Source organism: Danio rerio, chromosome 23, assembly GCF_052040795.2.
Source record: "Danio rerio strain M-AB ecotype USA chromosome 23, GRCz13ab, whole genome shotgun sequence".
Classification (NCBI taxonomy): domain Eukaryota; kingdom Metazoa; phylum Chordata; class Actinopteri; order Cypriniformes; family Danionidae; genus Danio; species Danio rerio.
Window position 1 is genome coordinate 26,853,922 of NC_141043.1, and position 16,619 is coordinate 26,870,540.

The following is a 16,619-nucleotide window of genomic DNA, read 5'->3' on the forward strand; positions in this document are numbered from 1 at the left end:
CCATAGCTGGTCATTATCTTGTTCCTCCAGCAGTGCCTGTGCTTCAATCTTCACTTCAACGTGAAGGAAATCTCAATATTTGCTGCTCCATATGCACTGAAGGCCTAAATACTGTCCATTAATTCTTGGCAGCCCAAGTTAAAACAAGATGCTTAAGTACCTGGGAATATTTTTATTTTATTAGAAGACAATGTGCAGCAGACTGATATGCAAATCTGTGTTTGCATGAGCTCCCTGGGGTCTGCGTGTCTTATTTGTCGTTTGCTCTTTGCGACTTCCAAAAGTACTCACCCGCTGTTATGCTCAGATCACAGGTATCGTGAGAGAGATTGCTTGTTTGTCTTCAAGAAATCAGTGTTGGTGACTTTATTTGTTCTTTGGTATGGTGTAAATTGATGCTTTGTTGCTGTTTGTGTGGGCAAAGCTGTGAGAATCTGTCTTGTGATTCTTAGAAACAAAACAGCTCTAAGACACAGTAAATGAGAGCCGTATCATTTTTATATCTAGATAACATGTGCCCATCATCTGAAGGTCACCAAAGTTCATTTAAAAAAAAAAAAACATGAAATTGTTATATTTTAAATATTTTGCAAACCTGAAAATAAATAGCAATGTAGATGTTTTAGTGTAATTCTTAAGTTACTAAAATTCATGCTTTTAGTTTAGGGATTTATTCAGATTTAATTTAATGGAATATTATTTTGTTAGTGTGATGGTGTGTTTATTTAAATATCATAATAAGAATAAAAATAAGAATACAAATATATTATTTATTAAATATTTATTTTAAATAAAAACAATTATTACTTTCTATAGTTTGTTTTTGATTTCATTTTTATTATAGTCAAGTTTTTTTTATGTTATTTGTATGTGCTGTGTTTATGTGTGAATTTGTGTATTATTTAAAAAAACAATGGTGTTTTTAATTAAAAAAAAACATGAATATGTTTTGCACATACAAAATATAGACATAAGGTGCGTCGCAAATCACATTACTTGCGCACTATTCTGTGCCATTTTGTAGTAAAATTAGTGTAAGTAAGGCATTCACACTGAAATTCTAAAAACAGTACGTGCACTTTATATACCTGGATGATTCACTTATTCAACTGTTAAAATAAGTGTGGAATGATGGACACTTCACATACTTAAAGGTCACAGCTTTGCTGATGTAGCAGAAGGGGGGAAGCTTTCGGGCACTGATGTTAGATTACTTCATTTAGTTTGAATATAGAAAGCAAAATTCTCCTACTAGAGTGATTATACCGCCAAAAAAAAAGTTTTATTTAGTTTTTTTGTTTTTTTTCGGCCGAAATTTGCAGAAATTAACCGTAAAATAACAACAACCATTAAATTACAGAAACTTATCGTAAAATAACTGACGTTAAATTTAAAAAATGACTGTAAATTTAAGGAAATTTCTGTGATTTAACGTCCGTTATTTTACGGTAAACTTCTGTAATTTAACGGACAATGTTTTATGTTGTTGTTTTTTTTCCAGCACTCCAGCTGCCGGGAAAAAAAGTGAAGTAACAGATCTTTCTTTTACAGTGTTGGGTTACTCTGTTTTTTTTTTTCTGTTTCTGTTTTTTATTCGCCTTTGAGAGTGATTTTGTATAACAGACTTTTTTTTTTTTTAAGAATTAGTAAAAAACAGAAGTTTTATTAGGATGGTGACAAATATGTAACATTTTACTGACAAGAACCGTAAAACATTTTAATTCCACCTTTAAAAACTCTAGCCAGCTAGACAGGTGCAGCTATAGTGCAGTTATAATCACTTCAATACCATTAAAATCTGTATGAAACCCAACAGCTGTATATGTGTGTGTGTTTTTCATCAGACTGTGGTTCAGGAGGCTCCGGCTCGGGATCTGAGACTTGTGAACAGGACCGATGTCGCCGATATGGAGGAACGTGGGACGATGACATGGAGGACGAGCGATGTGTTTGTGAACTAAACTGTCAGATTGTGCTGCACAGCCCGGTGCGTCCCACACCACCATAACCAATCGCCCGAGCATTTGACTTTTCCAAATGTGTGCTAAATCTTGTTGAATCCATTAATCGTGCTGTGTTAACCTCTATGTGTGCTTACGCAGGTGTGCGGCTCTGATGGAAACACGTACTCCAGCGACTGTGAGCTCAAGAAGACCAGGTGCGAAAAGCAAATAGACCTGAGTGTCCAAAGCCAAGGGCCCTGTCCAAGTAAGAGACTAAATTCAGATCCATTATTCATCCTGTACTGTGTAATGTTGTGATGGCCAGTGTTGTTTTTTTTAAGATGGATAAACTTCTGATGTTCTTATTTAGAGGTTTCTGTACATATAATGTTAAAGTCAGAATTATTAGCCCCCTTGAATTATTAGCCCCCAGTTGTCTGTTTAACAGAGTAAAGATTTTTTTCAACACATTTCTAAACATAATATTTGTAATAACTCATCTTTAATAACTGATTTATTTTATCTTTTCCATGATGACAGTAAATAATGTTTGACTAGATTTTTTTTGTGACACTTCTATACAGCTTAAAGTGACATTTAAAGGCTTAACTAGGTTAATTAGGTTAACTAGGCAGGTTAGGGTAATTAGGCAAGTTATTGCATAACGATGGTTTGTTCTGTAGACTATCGAAAAAAAATTCGCCTAAAGGGGCTAATAATTTTGTCCTTAAATTGTTGTTTAAAAAAATTTAAAACTACTTTTAGTGTAGTTGAACTTAAACAAACATGACTTTCTCTAGAAGAAATAATATAATCAGACATACTGTGAAAATTTCCTTGCCCTGTTAAACATCATTTAACATCATTTATCTTTATTTAGTCATATATAAATGTACGATTTTAAAAAGAAGGCATGGCAGCCAACCCTGCCCTGTTGAAAAGCAAATCGTACCAAATTGAACAAACGAGATTGTATGAATTAGCCACTTAATCAAAAAGTTATTTGCCATGAGATCGTGTTAATTTATAGTTTGGATGTTGATTTTACTTTTTCTTTTAGTCAATTTTAAGAAATTTTTTTTTATTATTTAAACTAAATAAGTGAAGTTTATTTATAAACTAATTTCAAGAGGATCCTGTGCTTATGATTGGCCATGGCTGGTCCTGCATCAGCTAACACATGATTCACCAATCAGAGGATTCTTAACTCACTATAAATAACTAATCTTCAAGAATCCCCCTTCCACCCCTCCTCTTTTTTTTTCTCTAAAAGTGCGGCACAGGAGTTGTGTTACTGGGTTAAGTCCTTAGCAGGCCAGTCAACATTTCCAAAGAGCATAGCATCACCTATAGGTGACACTCTAGTGCGATTTGGGAAACAGCCACTAGATGGCCCTTGCTGTGAGGCAACAGCACTACCTACTGCACCACTGCGTCGCCACAACAGCATTTTATAAGTATGTAAAATAAACTATTAAAAGTGCTGATGATTGTGATAGTAAGTGTTGTATTGTCATCTTTTAGGTTGTATCTCAGCTTTAATGCGCTTTTTAAATAAATAAATAAATAAAAACAAAGCAGCTGCTTGCCATCGTGACAGCAATAAGATCCATTGGACATTTGATGGCTTTCACTCTAAAATGGCGGATTCCAGGGCTGCTGCTGGGTGCTGCTGTTGCAATGAAAAGTTCTATTGAGTGTCGCCTCTTGGTCATTCTAAACTCTTTGATGTTTCTGTGTAGAGTAGGGCTGTGTGATTATTCAAAATCGAATCGCAATCACAATTTGAAACGTTACGATTAGTTATTTGTAAGAGGCTGCGATATGAAATATATATATATATATATATATATATATATATATATATATATATATATATATATATATATATATATATATATATATATATATATATATATATATATATATATATATTAGAGCAAATGTGTGACCAGTCTATGTGTGACAGTTGTAGTAGGTAATTGAGTGAGCACACATTCATTCTGCCCGATCAGAATTGTGCAACCAAACTATGCGGAATATTCTCAATAAAAAAAAAAGGAAACAAACAGGGAAGCATTAATAGATGAATTAATATGAAAGAAAAACATCATTGGTAATATGGGAATATTTTTTGTCACAGAAACTGAACAAAAACAAGTCATTTTTAAAAGCTGTCACAAAATTGATGCCACAACTTATAGGTTATTGAGCTGAAGCTGGAATACAAAATTAATCATAAATCAAATCACAATATCTGTCAAAAAAATTGTAATTATATATTTTCCCCACTTTGCACAGCTCTTGTGTGGAGTGTGCATGTTCTCCCCGTGCTTGCATGAGTTTCCCCCTGGTCCCCCGGGTTTCTCCCACCATCCAAAGGCTCAAGGATCTTATAAGCTCAGAGCTCTCTCCTGGAACAGCATGCGAAATTCACTTTATAATCAATCATCAGCTAAGTGTGAAACTAAATTAATGAACTAAACTAAGTTGTAAATAAACAATTAGTTTTAATTTTGAAATTTACTCATTTAAAGTTTTAGATAAATATTGTTTTCTTTTGATTTGGCTTTTTAAAACATGTTAATACTGATCTAATTTATTGTAATTATATTGTTAGTTTCTGTGATTTTAGTATTTATTTAAACAATGGGCGAATATCTTTTGAAGAAAGAAAAGAGAGACAACTATTTAAAGCACAATAATATTTGGAATTGGGTTTTATTTTATGGTTTCATTTTGTATGCATTTTTTTCATGCACTCTAAAAATTTGTTACAAAAACGTTTCACACCAAGACCCATGTGTATTGAATAATGCAGTGAAAAATTATCTTTGTCATAGTGAAATCTTTGTCAAAAACCTCTTGAAAAGCTTGCTACAACAAAAAATGTAATCCAAAATGTTTACTGCGAAAGGGGCGACACGGTGGCTCAGAGGTTAGCACTGTCGCCTCACAGCAAGAAGGTTGCTGGTTCGAGTCCTGGCTGGACTGGTTAGCATTTCTGCATGTTCTCCCGTGTTCGCATTTCCTCCGAGTGCTCCAGTTTCCCCTACAGTCCAAAGACATGCAGCAGAGGTGAACTGAATAAACTAAATAGGCCATAGTATCTGAGTGTGTATGGGTGTTTCCCAGTAATGGGTTCCAGCTGGAAGAGCATCCGCTGTGTAAAAAATATGCTGGTTATGTTGTCATTCCGCTGTGGTGACCCCTGGTTAATAAAGGGACTAAGCCGAAGGAAAATGAATGAATGATTTAATTTTTCTCACAAACAAAAGTTTTAGAGGCAGTGTAAACGTGACTGACACACTGACTTGAGTCTGTATTTTTTTATCAGTGTACGAAAGTCAGTGTGCGAGGACCTGAACCCTGCAGGTCCGTGTTTGCAGAGCGACTGTAGCAGAATGCAGTGCTTCTTTGAGCTTCAGGGGTCTTGTGTAGTCCAGCCCAGAGAGAGGAAGAGCGTGCCTCTGTGATCAGAGCAGCGTTTGATTCCCTCAGGCTTCAGGCAGAGCTTGACTCCACTTGCGCTCACACATGCGCCTGCTTTTCTTCCCTCATCCTTTATCTATGGTTTTCCCCAACTCTTGAGTTTTCTGCTTCAGAGCCTCACAGGCCCTCTAGTCAGATCAGTCATGCTTCTTCAGTGGCCGTGGAAAATAAATCCTTTTGGAGAACTTTCAACCGGTGTGAGGAGCTTTTTGGAATCTGCTTCCCATTGGCTGTGCTGGGATCAATGGAAATCTCATCGGGCCCTGGATTTGATATGCACGCCACCGTCTCCGCTCGCCCATTTTTTGACCCAGGCCTCTGAGAGCCGGCGGGCCTCCAGAGCACCTTGCTGCTTTTCGCTAATTAGAAATGAGGTCGCGGTGACCTCTAGACAACCTTGCAGTGAGGATCAGAGGATGCTGTAAGCTGCCTCGTCCAATTCTGTTGGCTGCTGGTGATGCTTATATGGGTCAAAGACGGGTCGCATCATTTTGGTGTCACATAAATAATTTAATAAAGAGTTAAAATCAGAATTATTAGCCCTCCTGAATTATTAGCCCCCTTTTTTATACTTCACCCAATTTCTGTGTAACGGAAAGATATTTTCAACCTATTTCTAAACATAATAGTGTTGTTCTGTAGACAACTGAAGAAATATAGCTAAAAAGGGCTAATAATTTTGACCTTAAAATGGTATTTAAAAAAAATTTAAAACTGCTTTTAATCTAGCTGAAATAAAACAAATAAGACTTTCCCCTTCTAGGGAACTTCAACACTGCGTCTAACCAGAACGCTAGGGGAACACCTCTTTTATACGCGTCTTGAAGCACATGTGAAATCAATCTAATGTAATTAAGCAGGTGTCGTCAGACCAGAGAGTATAAAAGCCTGTACTGAGCATTCAGTATCAACTTCTTTGCTTTCAAGAAGCACGCACGTGAAAATACACCCTCTTTCTGTGAACTTTCATTACTGATTTGCATACACAAAATACAAAAAAACTGACAACTTACTTTTTTATTTTGGTATGGCAGAGAAAAACTTTAAACGTTGTGTGCCTCCATGCCCTCGCTTTATTACGGCTGGTGACTCACATGATTTGTGTTTAGAGTGTTTGGGAGAAGAGCATGCCCTGGTAGCATTTGAGAATGCTGACTGTGGACACTGTGACGTTCTCTCCCGTAAAGAGCTGTGCAGTCGGAGAGAGTTCTTTAATAAAGCTCCCGTGGCGCACGCTCCTCGCGGTTCGGGTCCCGCTCGTGCTGAGGCTGAGCGTCGACTTCGGTCGTGGGGTTCGCAGCTAAATCTGGCGGATGAGATGGAGACGGACTCTGTCCTTTCTCTCTCTGGATCCGTGAGATCTAATCCTCCGTCGGGAGCGTCAGAAGCACGCTCTGCGGTTTCTTCTGCGCCTCGTGGGAGGGCGGCGTCCTCCGTTTCCGAGGAAACCGAGGCGCCGCAGCAACAAATAAAAAGAGGGTCGGGGAATCTGCCGCCCCAGTCAGTGGAGTATGAGGAGTTAGTGGAGGTGATTTCACGTGCTGCTGACAGGTTCGAAGTAATAGATTGGCAGCCAGCACGTGAGCAGCAGCAGCTGCGTCTGACAGGAATGCTGGATGAGAGAGAATTACCCAGCAGAGTAGATCCTCCACTAAGGGACCTCCCCTTTTGTCCCGAACTACATGATGCGGTTTCTAAATCATGGAAAAATCCGTATTCAGCATGGTTAATGACACCAAAAACAGCTATTTATTCAGCAGTTCGTGGGCTAGGGGAAAAGGCATGTACAGTAATGCCAATGATAGAAGAGGACTTAGCGTGTCATCGTCGTTCAGATCTAAAATCTGCAAGGGTCCCTCCTTTGTTGTCGAGACCATTAAGAGTAACATCGGGTCTAGTCAGTAAAGCATATATGACGGCTGGTCAGTCTGTGGGATGCCTGCACACCATGTCAGTGCTGCAGGCATATCAGGCTGACCTAATTAAAGAGTGCCTAGATGGTGGGGGAGCAACACCCGAACAGCTTCGAGAAGCTCTTCGGGCGTCAGATCTAGCTTTAAGAGCTACTAAAGAGGCAGCCTCTAGTTTGGGGCGATCTATGGCTACCCTGGTGGCTACTGAGCGGCACCTCTGGCTGACACAAGCAGAAGTGTCAGAAACCGATAGAGCTATTCTTATGGACGCTCCAATATCGAGCTCAGGGCTCTTCGGTGACGCCGTTGATCGCGTCGCCGAATCCCTCGACAGAGTTAAAAAACGCTCTAGCTCCCTCGGGGACTTTCTCCCCCCAAGATCAAAAAGTCAGGGCCAACCGTCAACCAGCTCCTCATATCATGAAGTACAAAGGATAAAACAAAGTCCTGACGTGTTGGGAGTCAGGCTTTCCAGGGCCCCCCCTGGACACCGAGAGCACCATTCAGCGCTCTCACTGAACCAGGGTCCGCGGAGAAAGGGAGAGACCACCTCACCACGTATGCTGGTGGGGGGCTCTGTGTCTCCCGGGGTGGGCGTTCCTCAGTGTCTGAGGGCATTGGGGGCCCCACCCCCTCTGCAGGGGGGTCAAAGAACAACCAGAGGCCAGTCTCGAGAGGCTGGTACCCCTAGCACATTTTTTGGCAGCGTGGAAACACCTGCCGATGGTGTCCCAGTGGGTCCTGTTCACAGTAGAACATGGCTACAAAATACAGTTTTGTGCACGCCCACCTCGCTTCAACGGTATTGCACCCACCATAGTGAAGCCAGAACAGGCTCTGGTTATGGAACAGGAAGTACTGGCCTTATTAATAAAAGGCGCAATAGAGCGTGTTCTCCTACTTGACAAAGAGTCAGGGTTTTACAGCCGGTATTTTATAGTTCCCAAAAAGGATGGGGGATTGCGTCCCATATTAGATCTGAGAAATCTAAATCGGTCCGTCGAGGCCCTCAGGTTCAGGATGTTAACCATCAAAAACGTGGTGTCACAAATTCAGTCCGAGGACTGGTTTGTGACGATAGACCTGAAAGACGCATACTTCCATATTTCCATCCTTCCCCAACACAGGAAATACCTGAGGTTCGCTTGCGGGGGCGAAGCGTTCCAGTATCGGGTTCTTCCATTCGGCCTAGCTCTGTCACCTCGAACCTTTACCAAAATAGTCGAAGCGGCACTAGCTCCACTTCGTATGCAGGGGATACGTATCCTAAACTACATAGACGATTGGCTAATTTTAGCTCAGACTCAAGATATGGCAGTTCGGCATCAAGATGTCGTTCTCACCCATATCAGAAGGTTGGGGTTTCGGTTAAACACCGCAAGAAGTGTGCTTGTTCCAGCCAGGACGACCATTTCTTTAGGTGTGCTATGGGACTCCATGACGATGCAAGCACGTCTGTCCCCGCCATGAATCGCTTCGATTCAGTCAACCGTACACAGAGTCAAACTAGGCCAGTTCATCACTGTGAAACACTTTCAGAGGTTGTTGGGTCTCATGGCAGCAGCACCCAGCGTGATTCCGTTCGGTCTGCTGTACATGAGACCCCTGCAGTGGTGGCTCAAATCCAGGGGGTTTTCCCTCAAGGGGAATCCTTTCCGCATGATCAAGGTCTCGCGGCGCTGCCTTCGAGCCTTAAGTATGTGGAAAATGCCCTGGTTCCTGTCCCAGAGCCCAGTGTTGGGAGCTGTCTGTCATCGCGTCATGCCTATGACAAATGCTTCTCTGACGGGCTAGGGAGCAACGGGCTTGATCCGCATGATCAAGGTCTCGCGGCGCTGCCTTCGAGCCTTAAGTATGTGGAAAATGCCCTAGTTCCTGTCCCAGGGCCTACTGTTGGGGGCTGTCTGTCATCGCGTCATGCTTATGACAGATGCTTCTCTAACGGGCTGGGGAGCAACCCTGAGGGGGCTTCCCGCAGCGGGACGATGGGGAGAACATCATCGTTACTGGCACATAAACTGCCTGGAGATGATGGCCGTGTTTCTGGCCTTAAAACACTTTCTCCCAGATCTAAGGGGCCATCATGTTTTAGTCTGCACGAACAACACATTGGTGGTCGCTTACATCAACCAGCAGGGGGGTCTGAAGTCTCGAATGCTATGCAAACTAGCACATCGGATCCTCCTGTGGGCCCAGAACAAAATCCTGTCCATCAGGGCAATGTATGTCCCGGGCCATCTGAACATGGGAGCAGATCTCCTGTCGAGGCAGGGGGTGAGATCCAGGGAATGGAAACTTCTTCACCCCGAGGTGGTGGAGTCCATTTGGGAAAGATTAGGGAAAGTGCAGGTAGACCTGTTTGCTTCCCAAGAGACTACGCATTGCGTACTATGGGTTTCTCTCTCGCATCCAGCCCCTTTGTGACTGGTTGCCATGGTTCAGACATAGCTGAGGCTACTTCTGTATGCTTTTCCCCCGATCGCTCTGCTCCCAGGAGTCCTGGAGAGGGTCCGTCAAGACTGAGTACGGTTACTGCTGGTAGCCCCGGTTTGGCCTACCAGGATTTGGTTTTCGGACCTCATAGCCCTGCTGGCGGGTCTCTCGTGGGAGATCCCCATCAGCAGGGACCTTCTGTCCCAGGGGGGAGGAATGATACTTCATCCCCTACCCGACCTGTGGAAACTGTGGGTGTGGCCTCTGAGGGGGCCCACCTCATAGAGTATGGACTGTCAACCGAGGTTGCTCAGACCATTCTAAGCTCCAGGGCTCCCTCCACAAGGAAGCTTTATGCCCTAAAATGGGCTCTCTTTTCAGCTTGGTGCAGAGAACACCAGCTGAACCCAGTCAGCTGCCAGGTAGCCTCAGTGCTGGAATTTCTCCAAGATCGCCTGTCTGCTGGGTTAGCTGCATCCACTCTGAGAGTGTACGTGTCAGCTATAGCGGCCTACCGGTCTCCCCTAGATGATGAGTCACTAGGACAGGATCCGCTAATTCGTCGCTTCCTTCGTGGAGCCATAAGGCTAAGGCCGGTCAGCACACACAGGGTACCGACATGGGATTTAACATTGGTGCTCGAGGGCATCTCTGTTCCCCCATTTGAGCCACTGCAGGAGGCGTCAGATAAGTTTCTGACACTAAAAACAGCTTTCTTATTAGCTATTTCTTCCTTAAAAAGGGTTGGTGACCTCCAGGCTTTGTCGGTTGCACCTTCATTTCTGGAGTTTGCTCCAGGCATGTCCAAAGCCTTTCTTTATCCCAGACCGGGGTACGTGCCTAAGGTGCCCACTCATGTGGCGAGACCTGCTGTGCTACAGGCCTTTAACCCGCCCCCATTTCAGTCGTCGGAACAAGAGAAGTTAAACTTACTCTGCCCAGTTAGAGCTCTGAATACATATGTTAACCGGGTTATCAACTGGAGAAAGAGTGAACAGTTACTGGTCTGCTTCGGACCCTCAAAAAGGGGGAGTCCGGCAAATAAGCAGACAATAAGTAATTGGATAGTTGAGACTATCTCATTTACCTATCAGGCTGCTGGACGCCCTGCACCTAAATTTGTTAAGGCCCACTCCACAAGGGCTGTCGGGGCCTCCAAAGCTTCTATTTCGGGCTCAGCCCTTTCTGACATTTGTTTGGCGGCAGGATGGTCGACTCCACATACATTTGTGCGTCACTATCAACTCGATGTAGACCCCTCACCAGGGTCCTCTATTCTCACTGCGTAGTGTGCGTTCACAGTCAGCAGTGAGTCTGGCCTAGTGGGTATTGCGTTCCCCTAGCGTTCTGGTTAGACGCAGTGTTGAAGTTCCCTAGAAGGGGAACGTCTCGGGTTACGTATGTAACCATAGTTCCCCGAGAGGGAACGAGACACTGCGTATTCCGCCATACTCTCTTCTGCCTGTTACTTCTTTCAAGCAAATTCGAAGTTGATACTGAATGCTCAGTACAGGCTTTTATACTCTCTGGTCTGACGACACCTGCTTAATTACATTAGATTGATTTCACATGTGCTTCAAGACGCGTATAAAAGAGGTGTTCCCCTAGCGTTCTGGTTAGACGCAGTGTCTCGTTCCCTCTCGGGGAACTATGGTTACATACGTAACCCGAGACGTTCTCCAAAAGAAAAAAACATCTATATAAAATACTGTGAAATATCCTCACTCTGTTAAATATCTTTTGGGAAATATTTGAAGAAGACAAAATATCACAGGAGGTTAATAATTTTGACTTCAACTGTACATATTAAATATTTAATAAACATCATGCTTATTCTAACAGATCATTTTGAAAATATATACAGTAAAACCTGAAATGATTCATACCCCTAGCAAAGTTTTAGTTAAAGTTTTTGTTTAAATGTAAATCAAAGCTGAGAAACTCGTATAGTTTTGGATGGGAAAAAATGTACTGTCAATATGGTGAATAAAGCCTTGCCTACTAGTACAGGTGCAGATCATCGATCGCTATTTGGCAAATAAAGCCTGCCTTTTAGTACATTAGCCAATCGTAAATCGATATAGATTGACGATACTCTGGGGGAGGGGCTCGGACCAGACGTTAATTTATACAGATATTTTGTGATTTGGATGTTTAGTAATAAAACTAAAGACACGGTTGTTGTTTAATTGTATTGGTGATACCTAATATGAAATTCAATTGTAAGCTTGGCCATCAATTTTGGAGAATATGATTTGGAGAATTTCCCCACTTACATGACAAATACTTGACTTAAAGTGACTTTGGAAATGTTTTTTTTTTTCACGAGGATTCTACTTGTACATCATTTTATTATCTTTTGGGAGAATTCTATGTCACTTCCAGTCAAAAAAATAAATTAATTAAATTTAAAAAACTTGCTGGTTGAATAAAAGTAACTTTAGTTCAGAATTTGCCATGGGTATGGAATATTTCGGGCTTGACTTTAAAAGAATAAATAATCTTACTATATCATACTATGCTACAAATGAGAGCAAAATATACATATATATAAAACTTCAACCCATTATATTTTAACTAGATGTCAAAGCAGAATTTCTAATAATATCATTGTTAAACTTTTTTTCATGTGATGTTTTAATTTTTATATATACTTTTAAAGATAAATTTTTTTTGTGTTTTTGCTTTTATTATTATAGGATAGTGTGTAGATAAGAAATTAAGTTGGAGAGAGAAAGGGGAATAGAATTGGGAACGGTCTACGAGCTTGGACTTAAAACTCGGGACACCTGAAACCCTATACTGTATATCGGTCAACTGATCACGGTGCTATCTGTGCCTAACATAATATTTTTATTTTATTTAACTGTTCAAGTTACAACAACACAACTTACATACACTTAATCATCATTCATTTCAAAAATAGAATTTATTCAATCTAATCAACTGGCTGAAAATCACCTTCAGAACATTACCAGAGCCACTTTAATCTCTATTTCAGTATAGTGTGACATCACATTCTTATTAAGTTTATATTAACAACTTGATATTATTGGACATCCATTTCATTAACATCACCGATGATCCATGATTAACAATTAAATAAATAAGCAAACGACAACCCGAGACGATCAGTCACACTCTTAGCAGCACCTTGTTGTGTCAGGAAAAATTGTGTTGTAAAACAAATGAGTATAGTGGGAAGATGGTGAAGAATCACTGCGAGACGAGAAGAAAGGATCAAATTAAAAGCACCTTTGTCATAATAGACTCACTACAGAGAGGAGAAGTTTAATGAGGTGTGGACAAAACCCATCTCTGGAGCCACAAAATGCTATGAAAGGCACTGCGACACATCACTATTATATGTGCACATCTGATTTACGACAACCTAGTCCTCTTCGCTCTGAACTGCGAACCACAAACTTGCTACCTTACAACCATCCGGCTCAATGGCCTAGAGAAGAAGTGCAAAAGACAATAGGGGAAAAAATTACAACATGGAAAAGACAAATTGGTACCTGCCATCTGCCTCCAGCACAATATTACAGTTAAACACCGAAACAAATTTCCTCCGTATGAGAGCTGGAATGGTGTAATTAGGTTACCGTTGAAATAGATTGCATCAACAAAAAATATTAAAGTTTATATATAGATGTAGATGTCTTGACTTTCACACTGTTTCTGAATGTGTATCTTTTATTTCTCTTGCTTTTTAATTTCAATGTGTTTTGTTATTATTGTTCTACAGTATATGTGGTATTATTTTTACAGCACTTTGGTCAGTCTTGTGGCTGTTTTTAAATGTGCTTTATAAATAAATGAACTTATTTATGAACTTATATTATGTTATGTTATGTTATGTTATGTTATATTGTATTATATTATATTATATTTTATTATATTATATTATATTATATTATATTATATTATATTATATTATATTATATTATATTATATTATATTATATTATATTATATTATATTATATTATATTATATAAACAGATAAATTGAGTTGTGCAATTGAGTTGTGCAATTGAGTTGTGATTAATCATAATTTTAGATTAAATATTTGATTGAAATTTTTTTTTTTGTTATTTGTTTGTTTGTTTCTTCTTGTTTTTTTATGCACCCAGAAACATTAAAATGATCAAAGTTGCCATAAAAATTTATAAATATAGTGAGAATCTGTTTTATTTATATAATGCAATAAAAATATTAAACAACATTGTTTTTTAGCATTTATAATATTAAGGCCAAATCCCAATTCTACCCCCTAGCCCTTCCCCTTACCCTCGTTTTGTGCATTCATGTGAAGGGGTAGAGGTGTCGACATTTGTCTTTAGCTTGAAGGCGTAGGGCTAAGGGAAAGGGCTACAGTAGGTAGCCCTTAGAACAGAGTTTTTTCAGCACAACACTCGAGACCAAAGGGTATGAAAATTTCCCAGAATACACCATCTAGAGTGGCAGCATGGCTGCACATGGAAGTCAGTAGATGCACAAATTACTATTTTTTGTCAATATTACAAATTTTTACAACAAACAAGCATATGTTTCAAAACAATCATAACCACGTTCGTGTTTTACTGTCATGCTTGAAAAAAGCGCGAAAATAAAAACAGCTAAATCTGTAATCCCTAATAATATCTCCTGTATAGCAGTCCCACAGCATTCTTTCACTCAATGACACTCAAATACCCTGTCAGAAAAGTCTAGTGGCTTGGAATCCCCTTTTTAAAGTGTCTGCTATAATGTTAATGTTGTTTTTGTACAGTACAGTTATGAGCTTATTGCCACAATATATCATCATGATAACATAATATTGTTGCCTTCAGTGATTTCCTGAAAATAAATACATAAATACCCCCCCCCCCCCCCCCCCCCAAAAAAAAACAAAAAACACAACTGGAATAACTACAGCAGTCGCAGTCATCTGATCTCATATGAAGCAAGAGATTGCGATAACATATGATGATGTGTGCAGGTGTTGTAGTGCTGTCGCATTTCTTAGGGGTAAATTTTGAAGCCCTTCCCCTTTGCACTTCATTTCAAGGGGCAAAGGGAAGGAGTAGGGGTACAAAAACAGAATTAGGAGTGGGCCTAAGGGTGAATTCACATTGGATCATTGACATTTTTGGTTCATTTAAAACAAATTCAGCTACAAATCATTTAATTAAGTGTGTCATCTGAACTTTGAGAATAAACAAACAAGCCACCCCGACACAGGTGAGTGGGCTAAACACACCACCTGTAGAAAACACACTCATTCATCTCATTAACCAACACAAACACTGCACATTTATGAAGTGTGCTTCACACAGGTGAGTGGGCTTGACAAACCACCTGTAGAAACTCTCCCTCTCTCAAATAATAAAAAAACATCTCTTACCCTAGCACTAAATTATCTGAGAACAAACAAGTTACTTTGTATAACTAGCACTTCTTGTTTGTATTACATCATATTGTTGAATCATTGAATGCCTCCTCAATTGTAGGTCACTTTGGACAAAAGTGTTTGCTAAATGTAAATGTAAATGCTCCAAAAACGTGTGTTGAAACGTGTATGGTTGCTCTTAGACTATCTAAATTGTACCAAAACAGCATGTTATGTCACAAAATATGTCGAAAAAAGGACAGAATTCTCAAACACACTAGTTTTTTATTATTATTATAGTTACAATGCCGGCCATTACAGTTGAATACAACAAACCTGCCACCTCACAACCATTTGGCTCAATGGCCCAGAAAAGAAGCGCTCAAACAGAAAAACTGAGCGAGGAAAAAAAAATGACAGCACGGATTAGACAAATAGGCACCTGCCATCTGCTTCCAGCACAATATTATAGTTAAGCACTGAAAAAAAACTTCCTCCGCATGAGAGCCAGAATGGTGTAATTAGGTTACAAGGAGAGTGTACTGACTTCCGTGCGTCCTGATTTGCGCTCCTGTGCATTTGCGTCCATAAGTACGGAGTCCATAAATCTTTGTTTGACACTGCAGTGTAGGTGTAAACGGCGCTAGAACAAATGGAGACAACAGGCCCCTGAGAATGTGTCAAATGTCACCCACCATACATTCGACGAGAGGCCTATTGTTTGTTTTCACGGCTGGTAATAGCATCATTTTTTCCTGATTTTGAATTGGTGTCAGGATTTGTAAATAGAATTGTTATCTGGCAGCCAGATGCAGGCTCTCCCACCTCTTGCTCCTTAAGCGATTCTTATTGTGTTGTACTAAATTGCATTTCAGCTTGAATTGTTTAGTTTAATTTGTCTTAAGAATGCTGTGGATCTCAATATGTCTCTCTCTCTCTGTTTCTGTGTGTGTGTGTGTGTTTGCTGTGTATCTTCTTTCTAGCTATCGTATCACCACCTCCAGAGCTTGTTGCCTCCCAGCACTGTAGCCAAACCGTTTATGGATGTTGTGAAGATAACAAGACCGCTGCCCTGGGTGTTGGACTGGCTGGATGTCCTAGTACGTATAACTGTATCTATTGAGTAATGTAGTGCTAAAGGGGGGGGGGTATATTATATTATATTATATTATATTATATTATATTATATTATATTATATTATATTATATTATATTATATTATATTATATTATATTATATTATATTATATTATATTATATTATACACTCACCGGCCACTTTGTTAGGTACACTTTACTAGTACTGGGTTGGACCGCCTTTTGCCCTCAGAACTGCCTTTATCGTTCGTGACACAGATTCAACAAGTCACTGGAAATATTCCTCAGAGATTTTGGTCCATATTGACATGATAGCATCATGCAGTTGCTGCAGATTTGTTGTCCCATGATGTGATTCTCCTGATCC

At 40.1% G+C, this 16,619-nt stretch overlaps 1 protein-coding gene across 44 annotated transcripts in view; it reads left to right on the forward strand.

Moving 5' to 3' along the window:
* agrn (agrin) overlaps positions 1-16,619 on the forward strand; it is a 467,750-nt gene that overhangs the window by 360,918 nt on the left and 90,213 nt on the right. For 39 of the 44 annotated variants that reach the window (XR_015522907.1, XM_087305965.1, XM_087305966.1 and 36 more), the window contains 3 exon segments: positions 1,845-1,987; positions 2,103-2,208; positions 16,140-16,256. The exons of the other annotated variants lie outside the window; for them this stretch is intronic. Coding sequence is in view for 38 of the 39 variants with exons in the window: in XM_087305965.1 (XP_087162091.1) it covers positions 1,845-1,987; positions 2,103-2,208; positions 16,140-16,256 (366 nt within the window). In the remaining variant the exon portion in view is untranslated. 44 annotated transcript variants of the gene reach the window in all.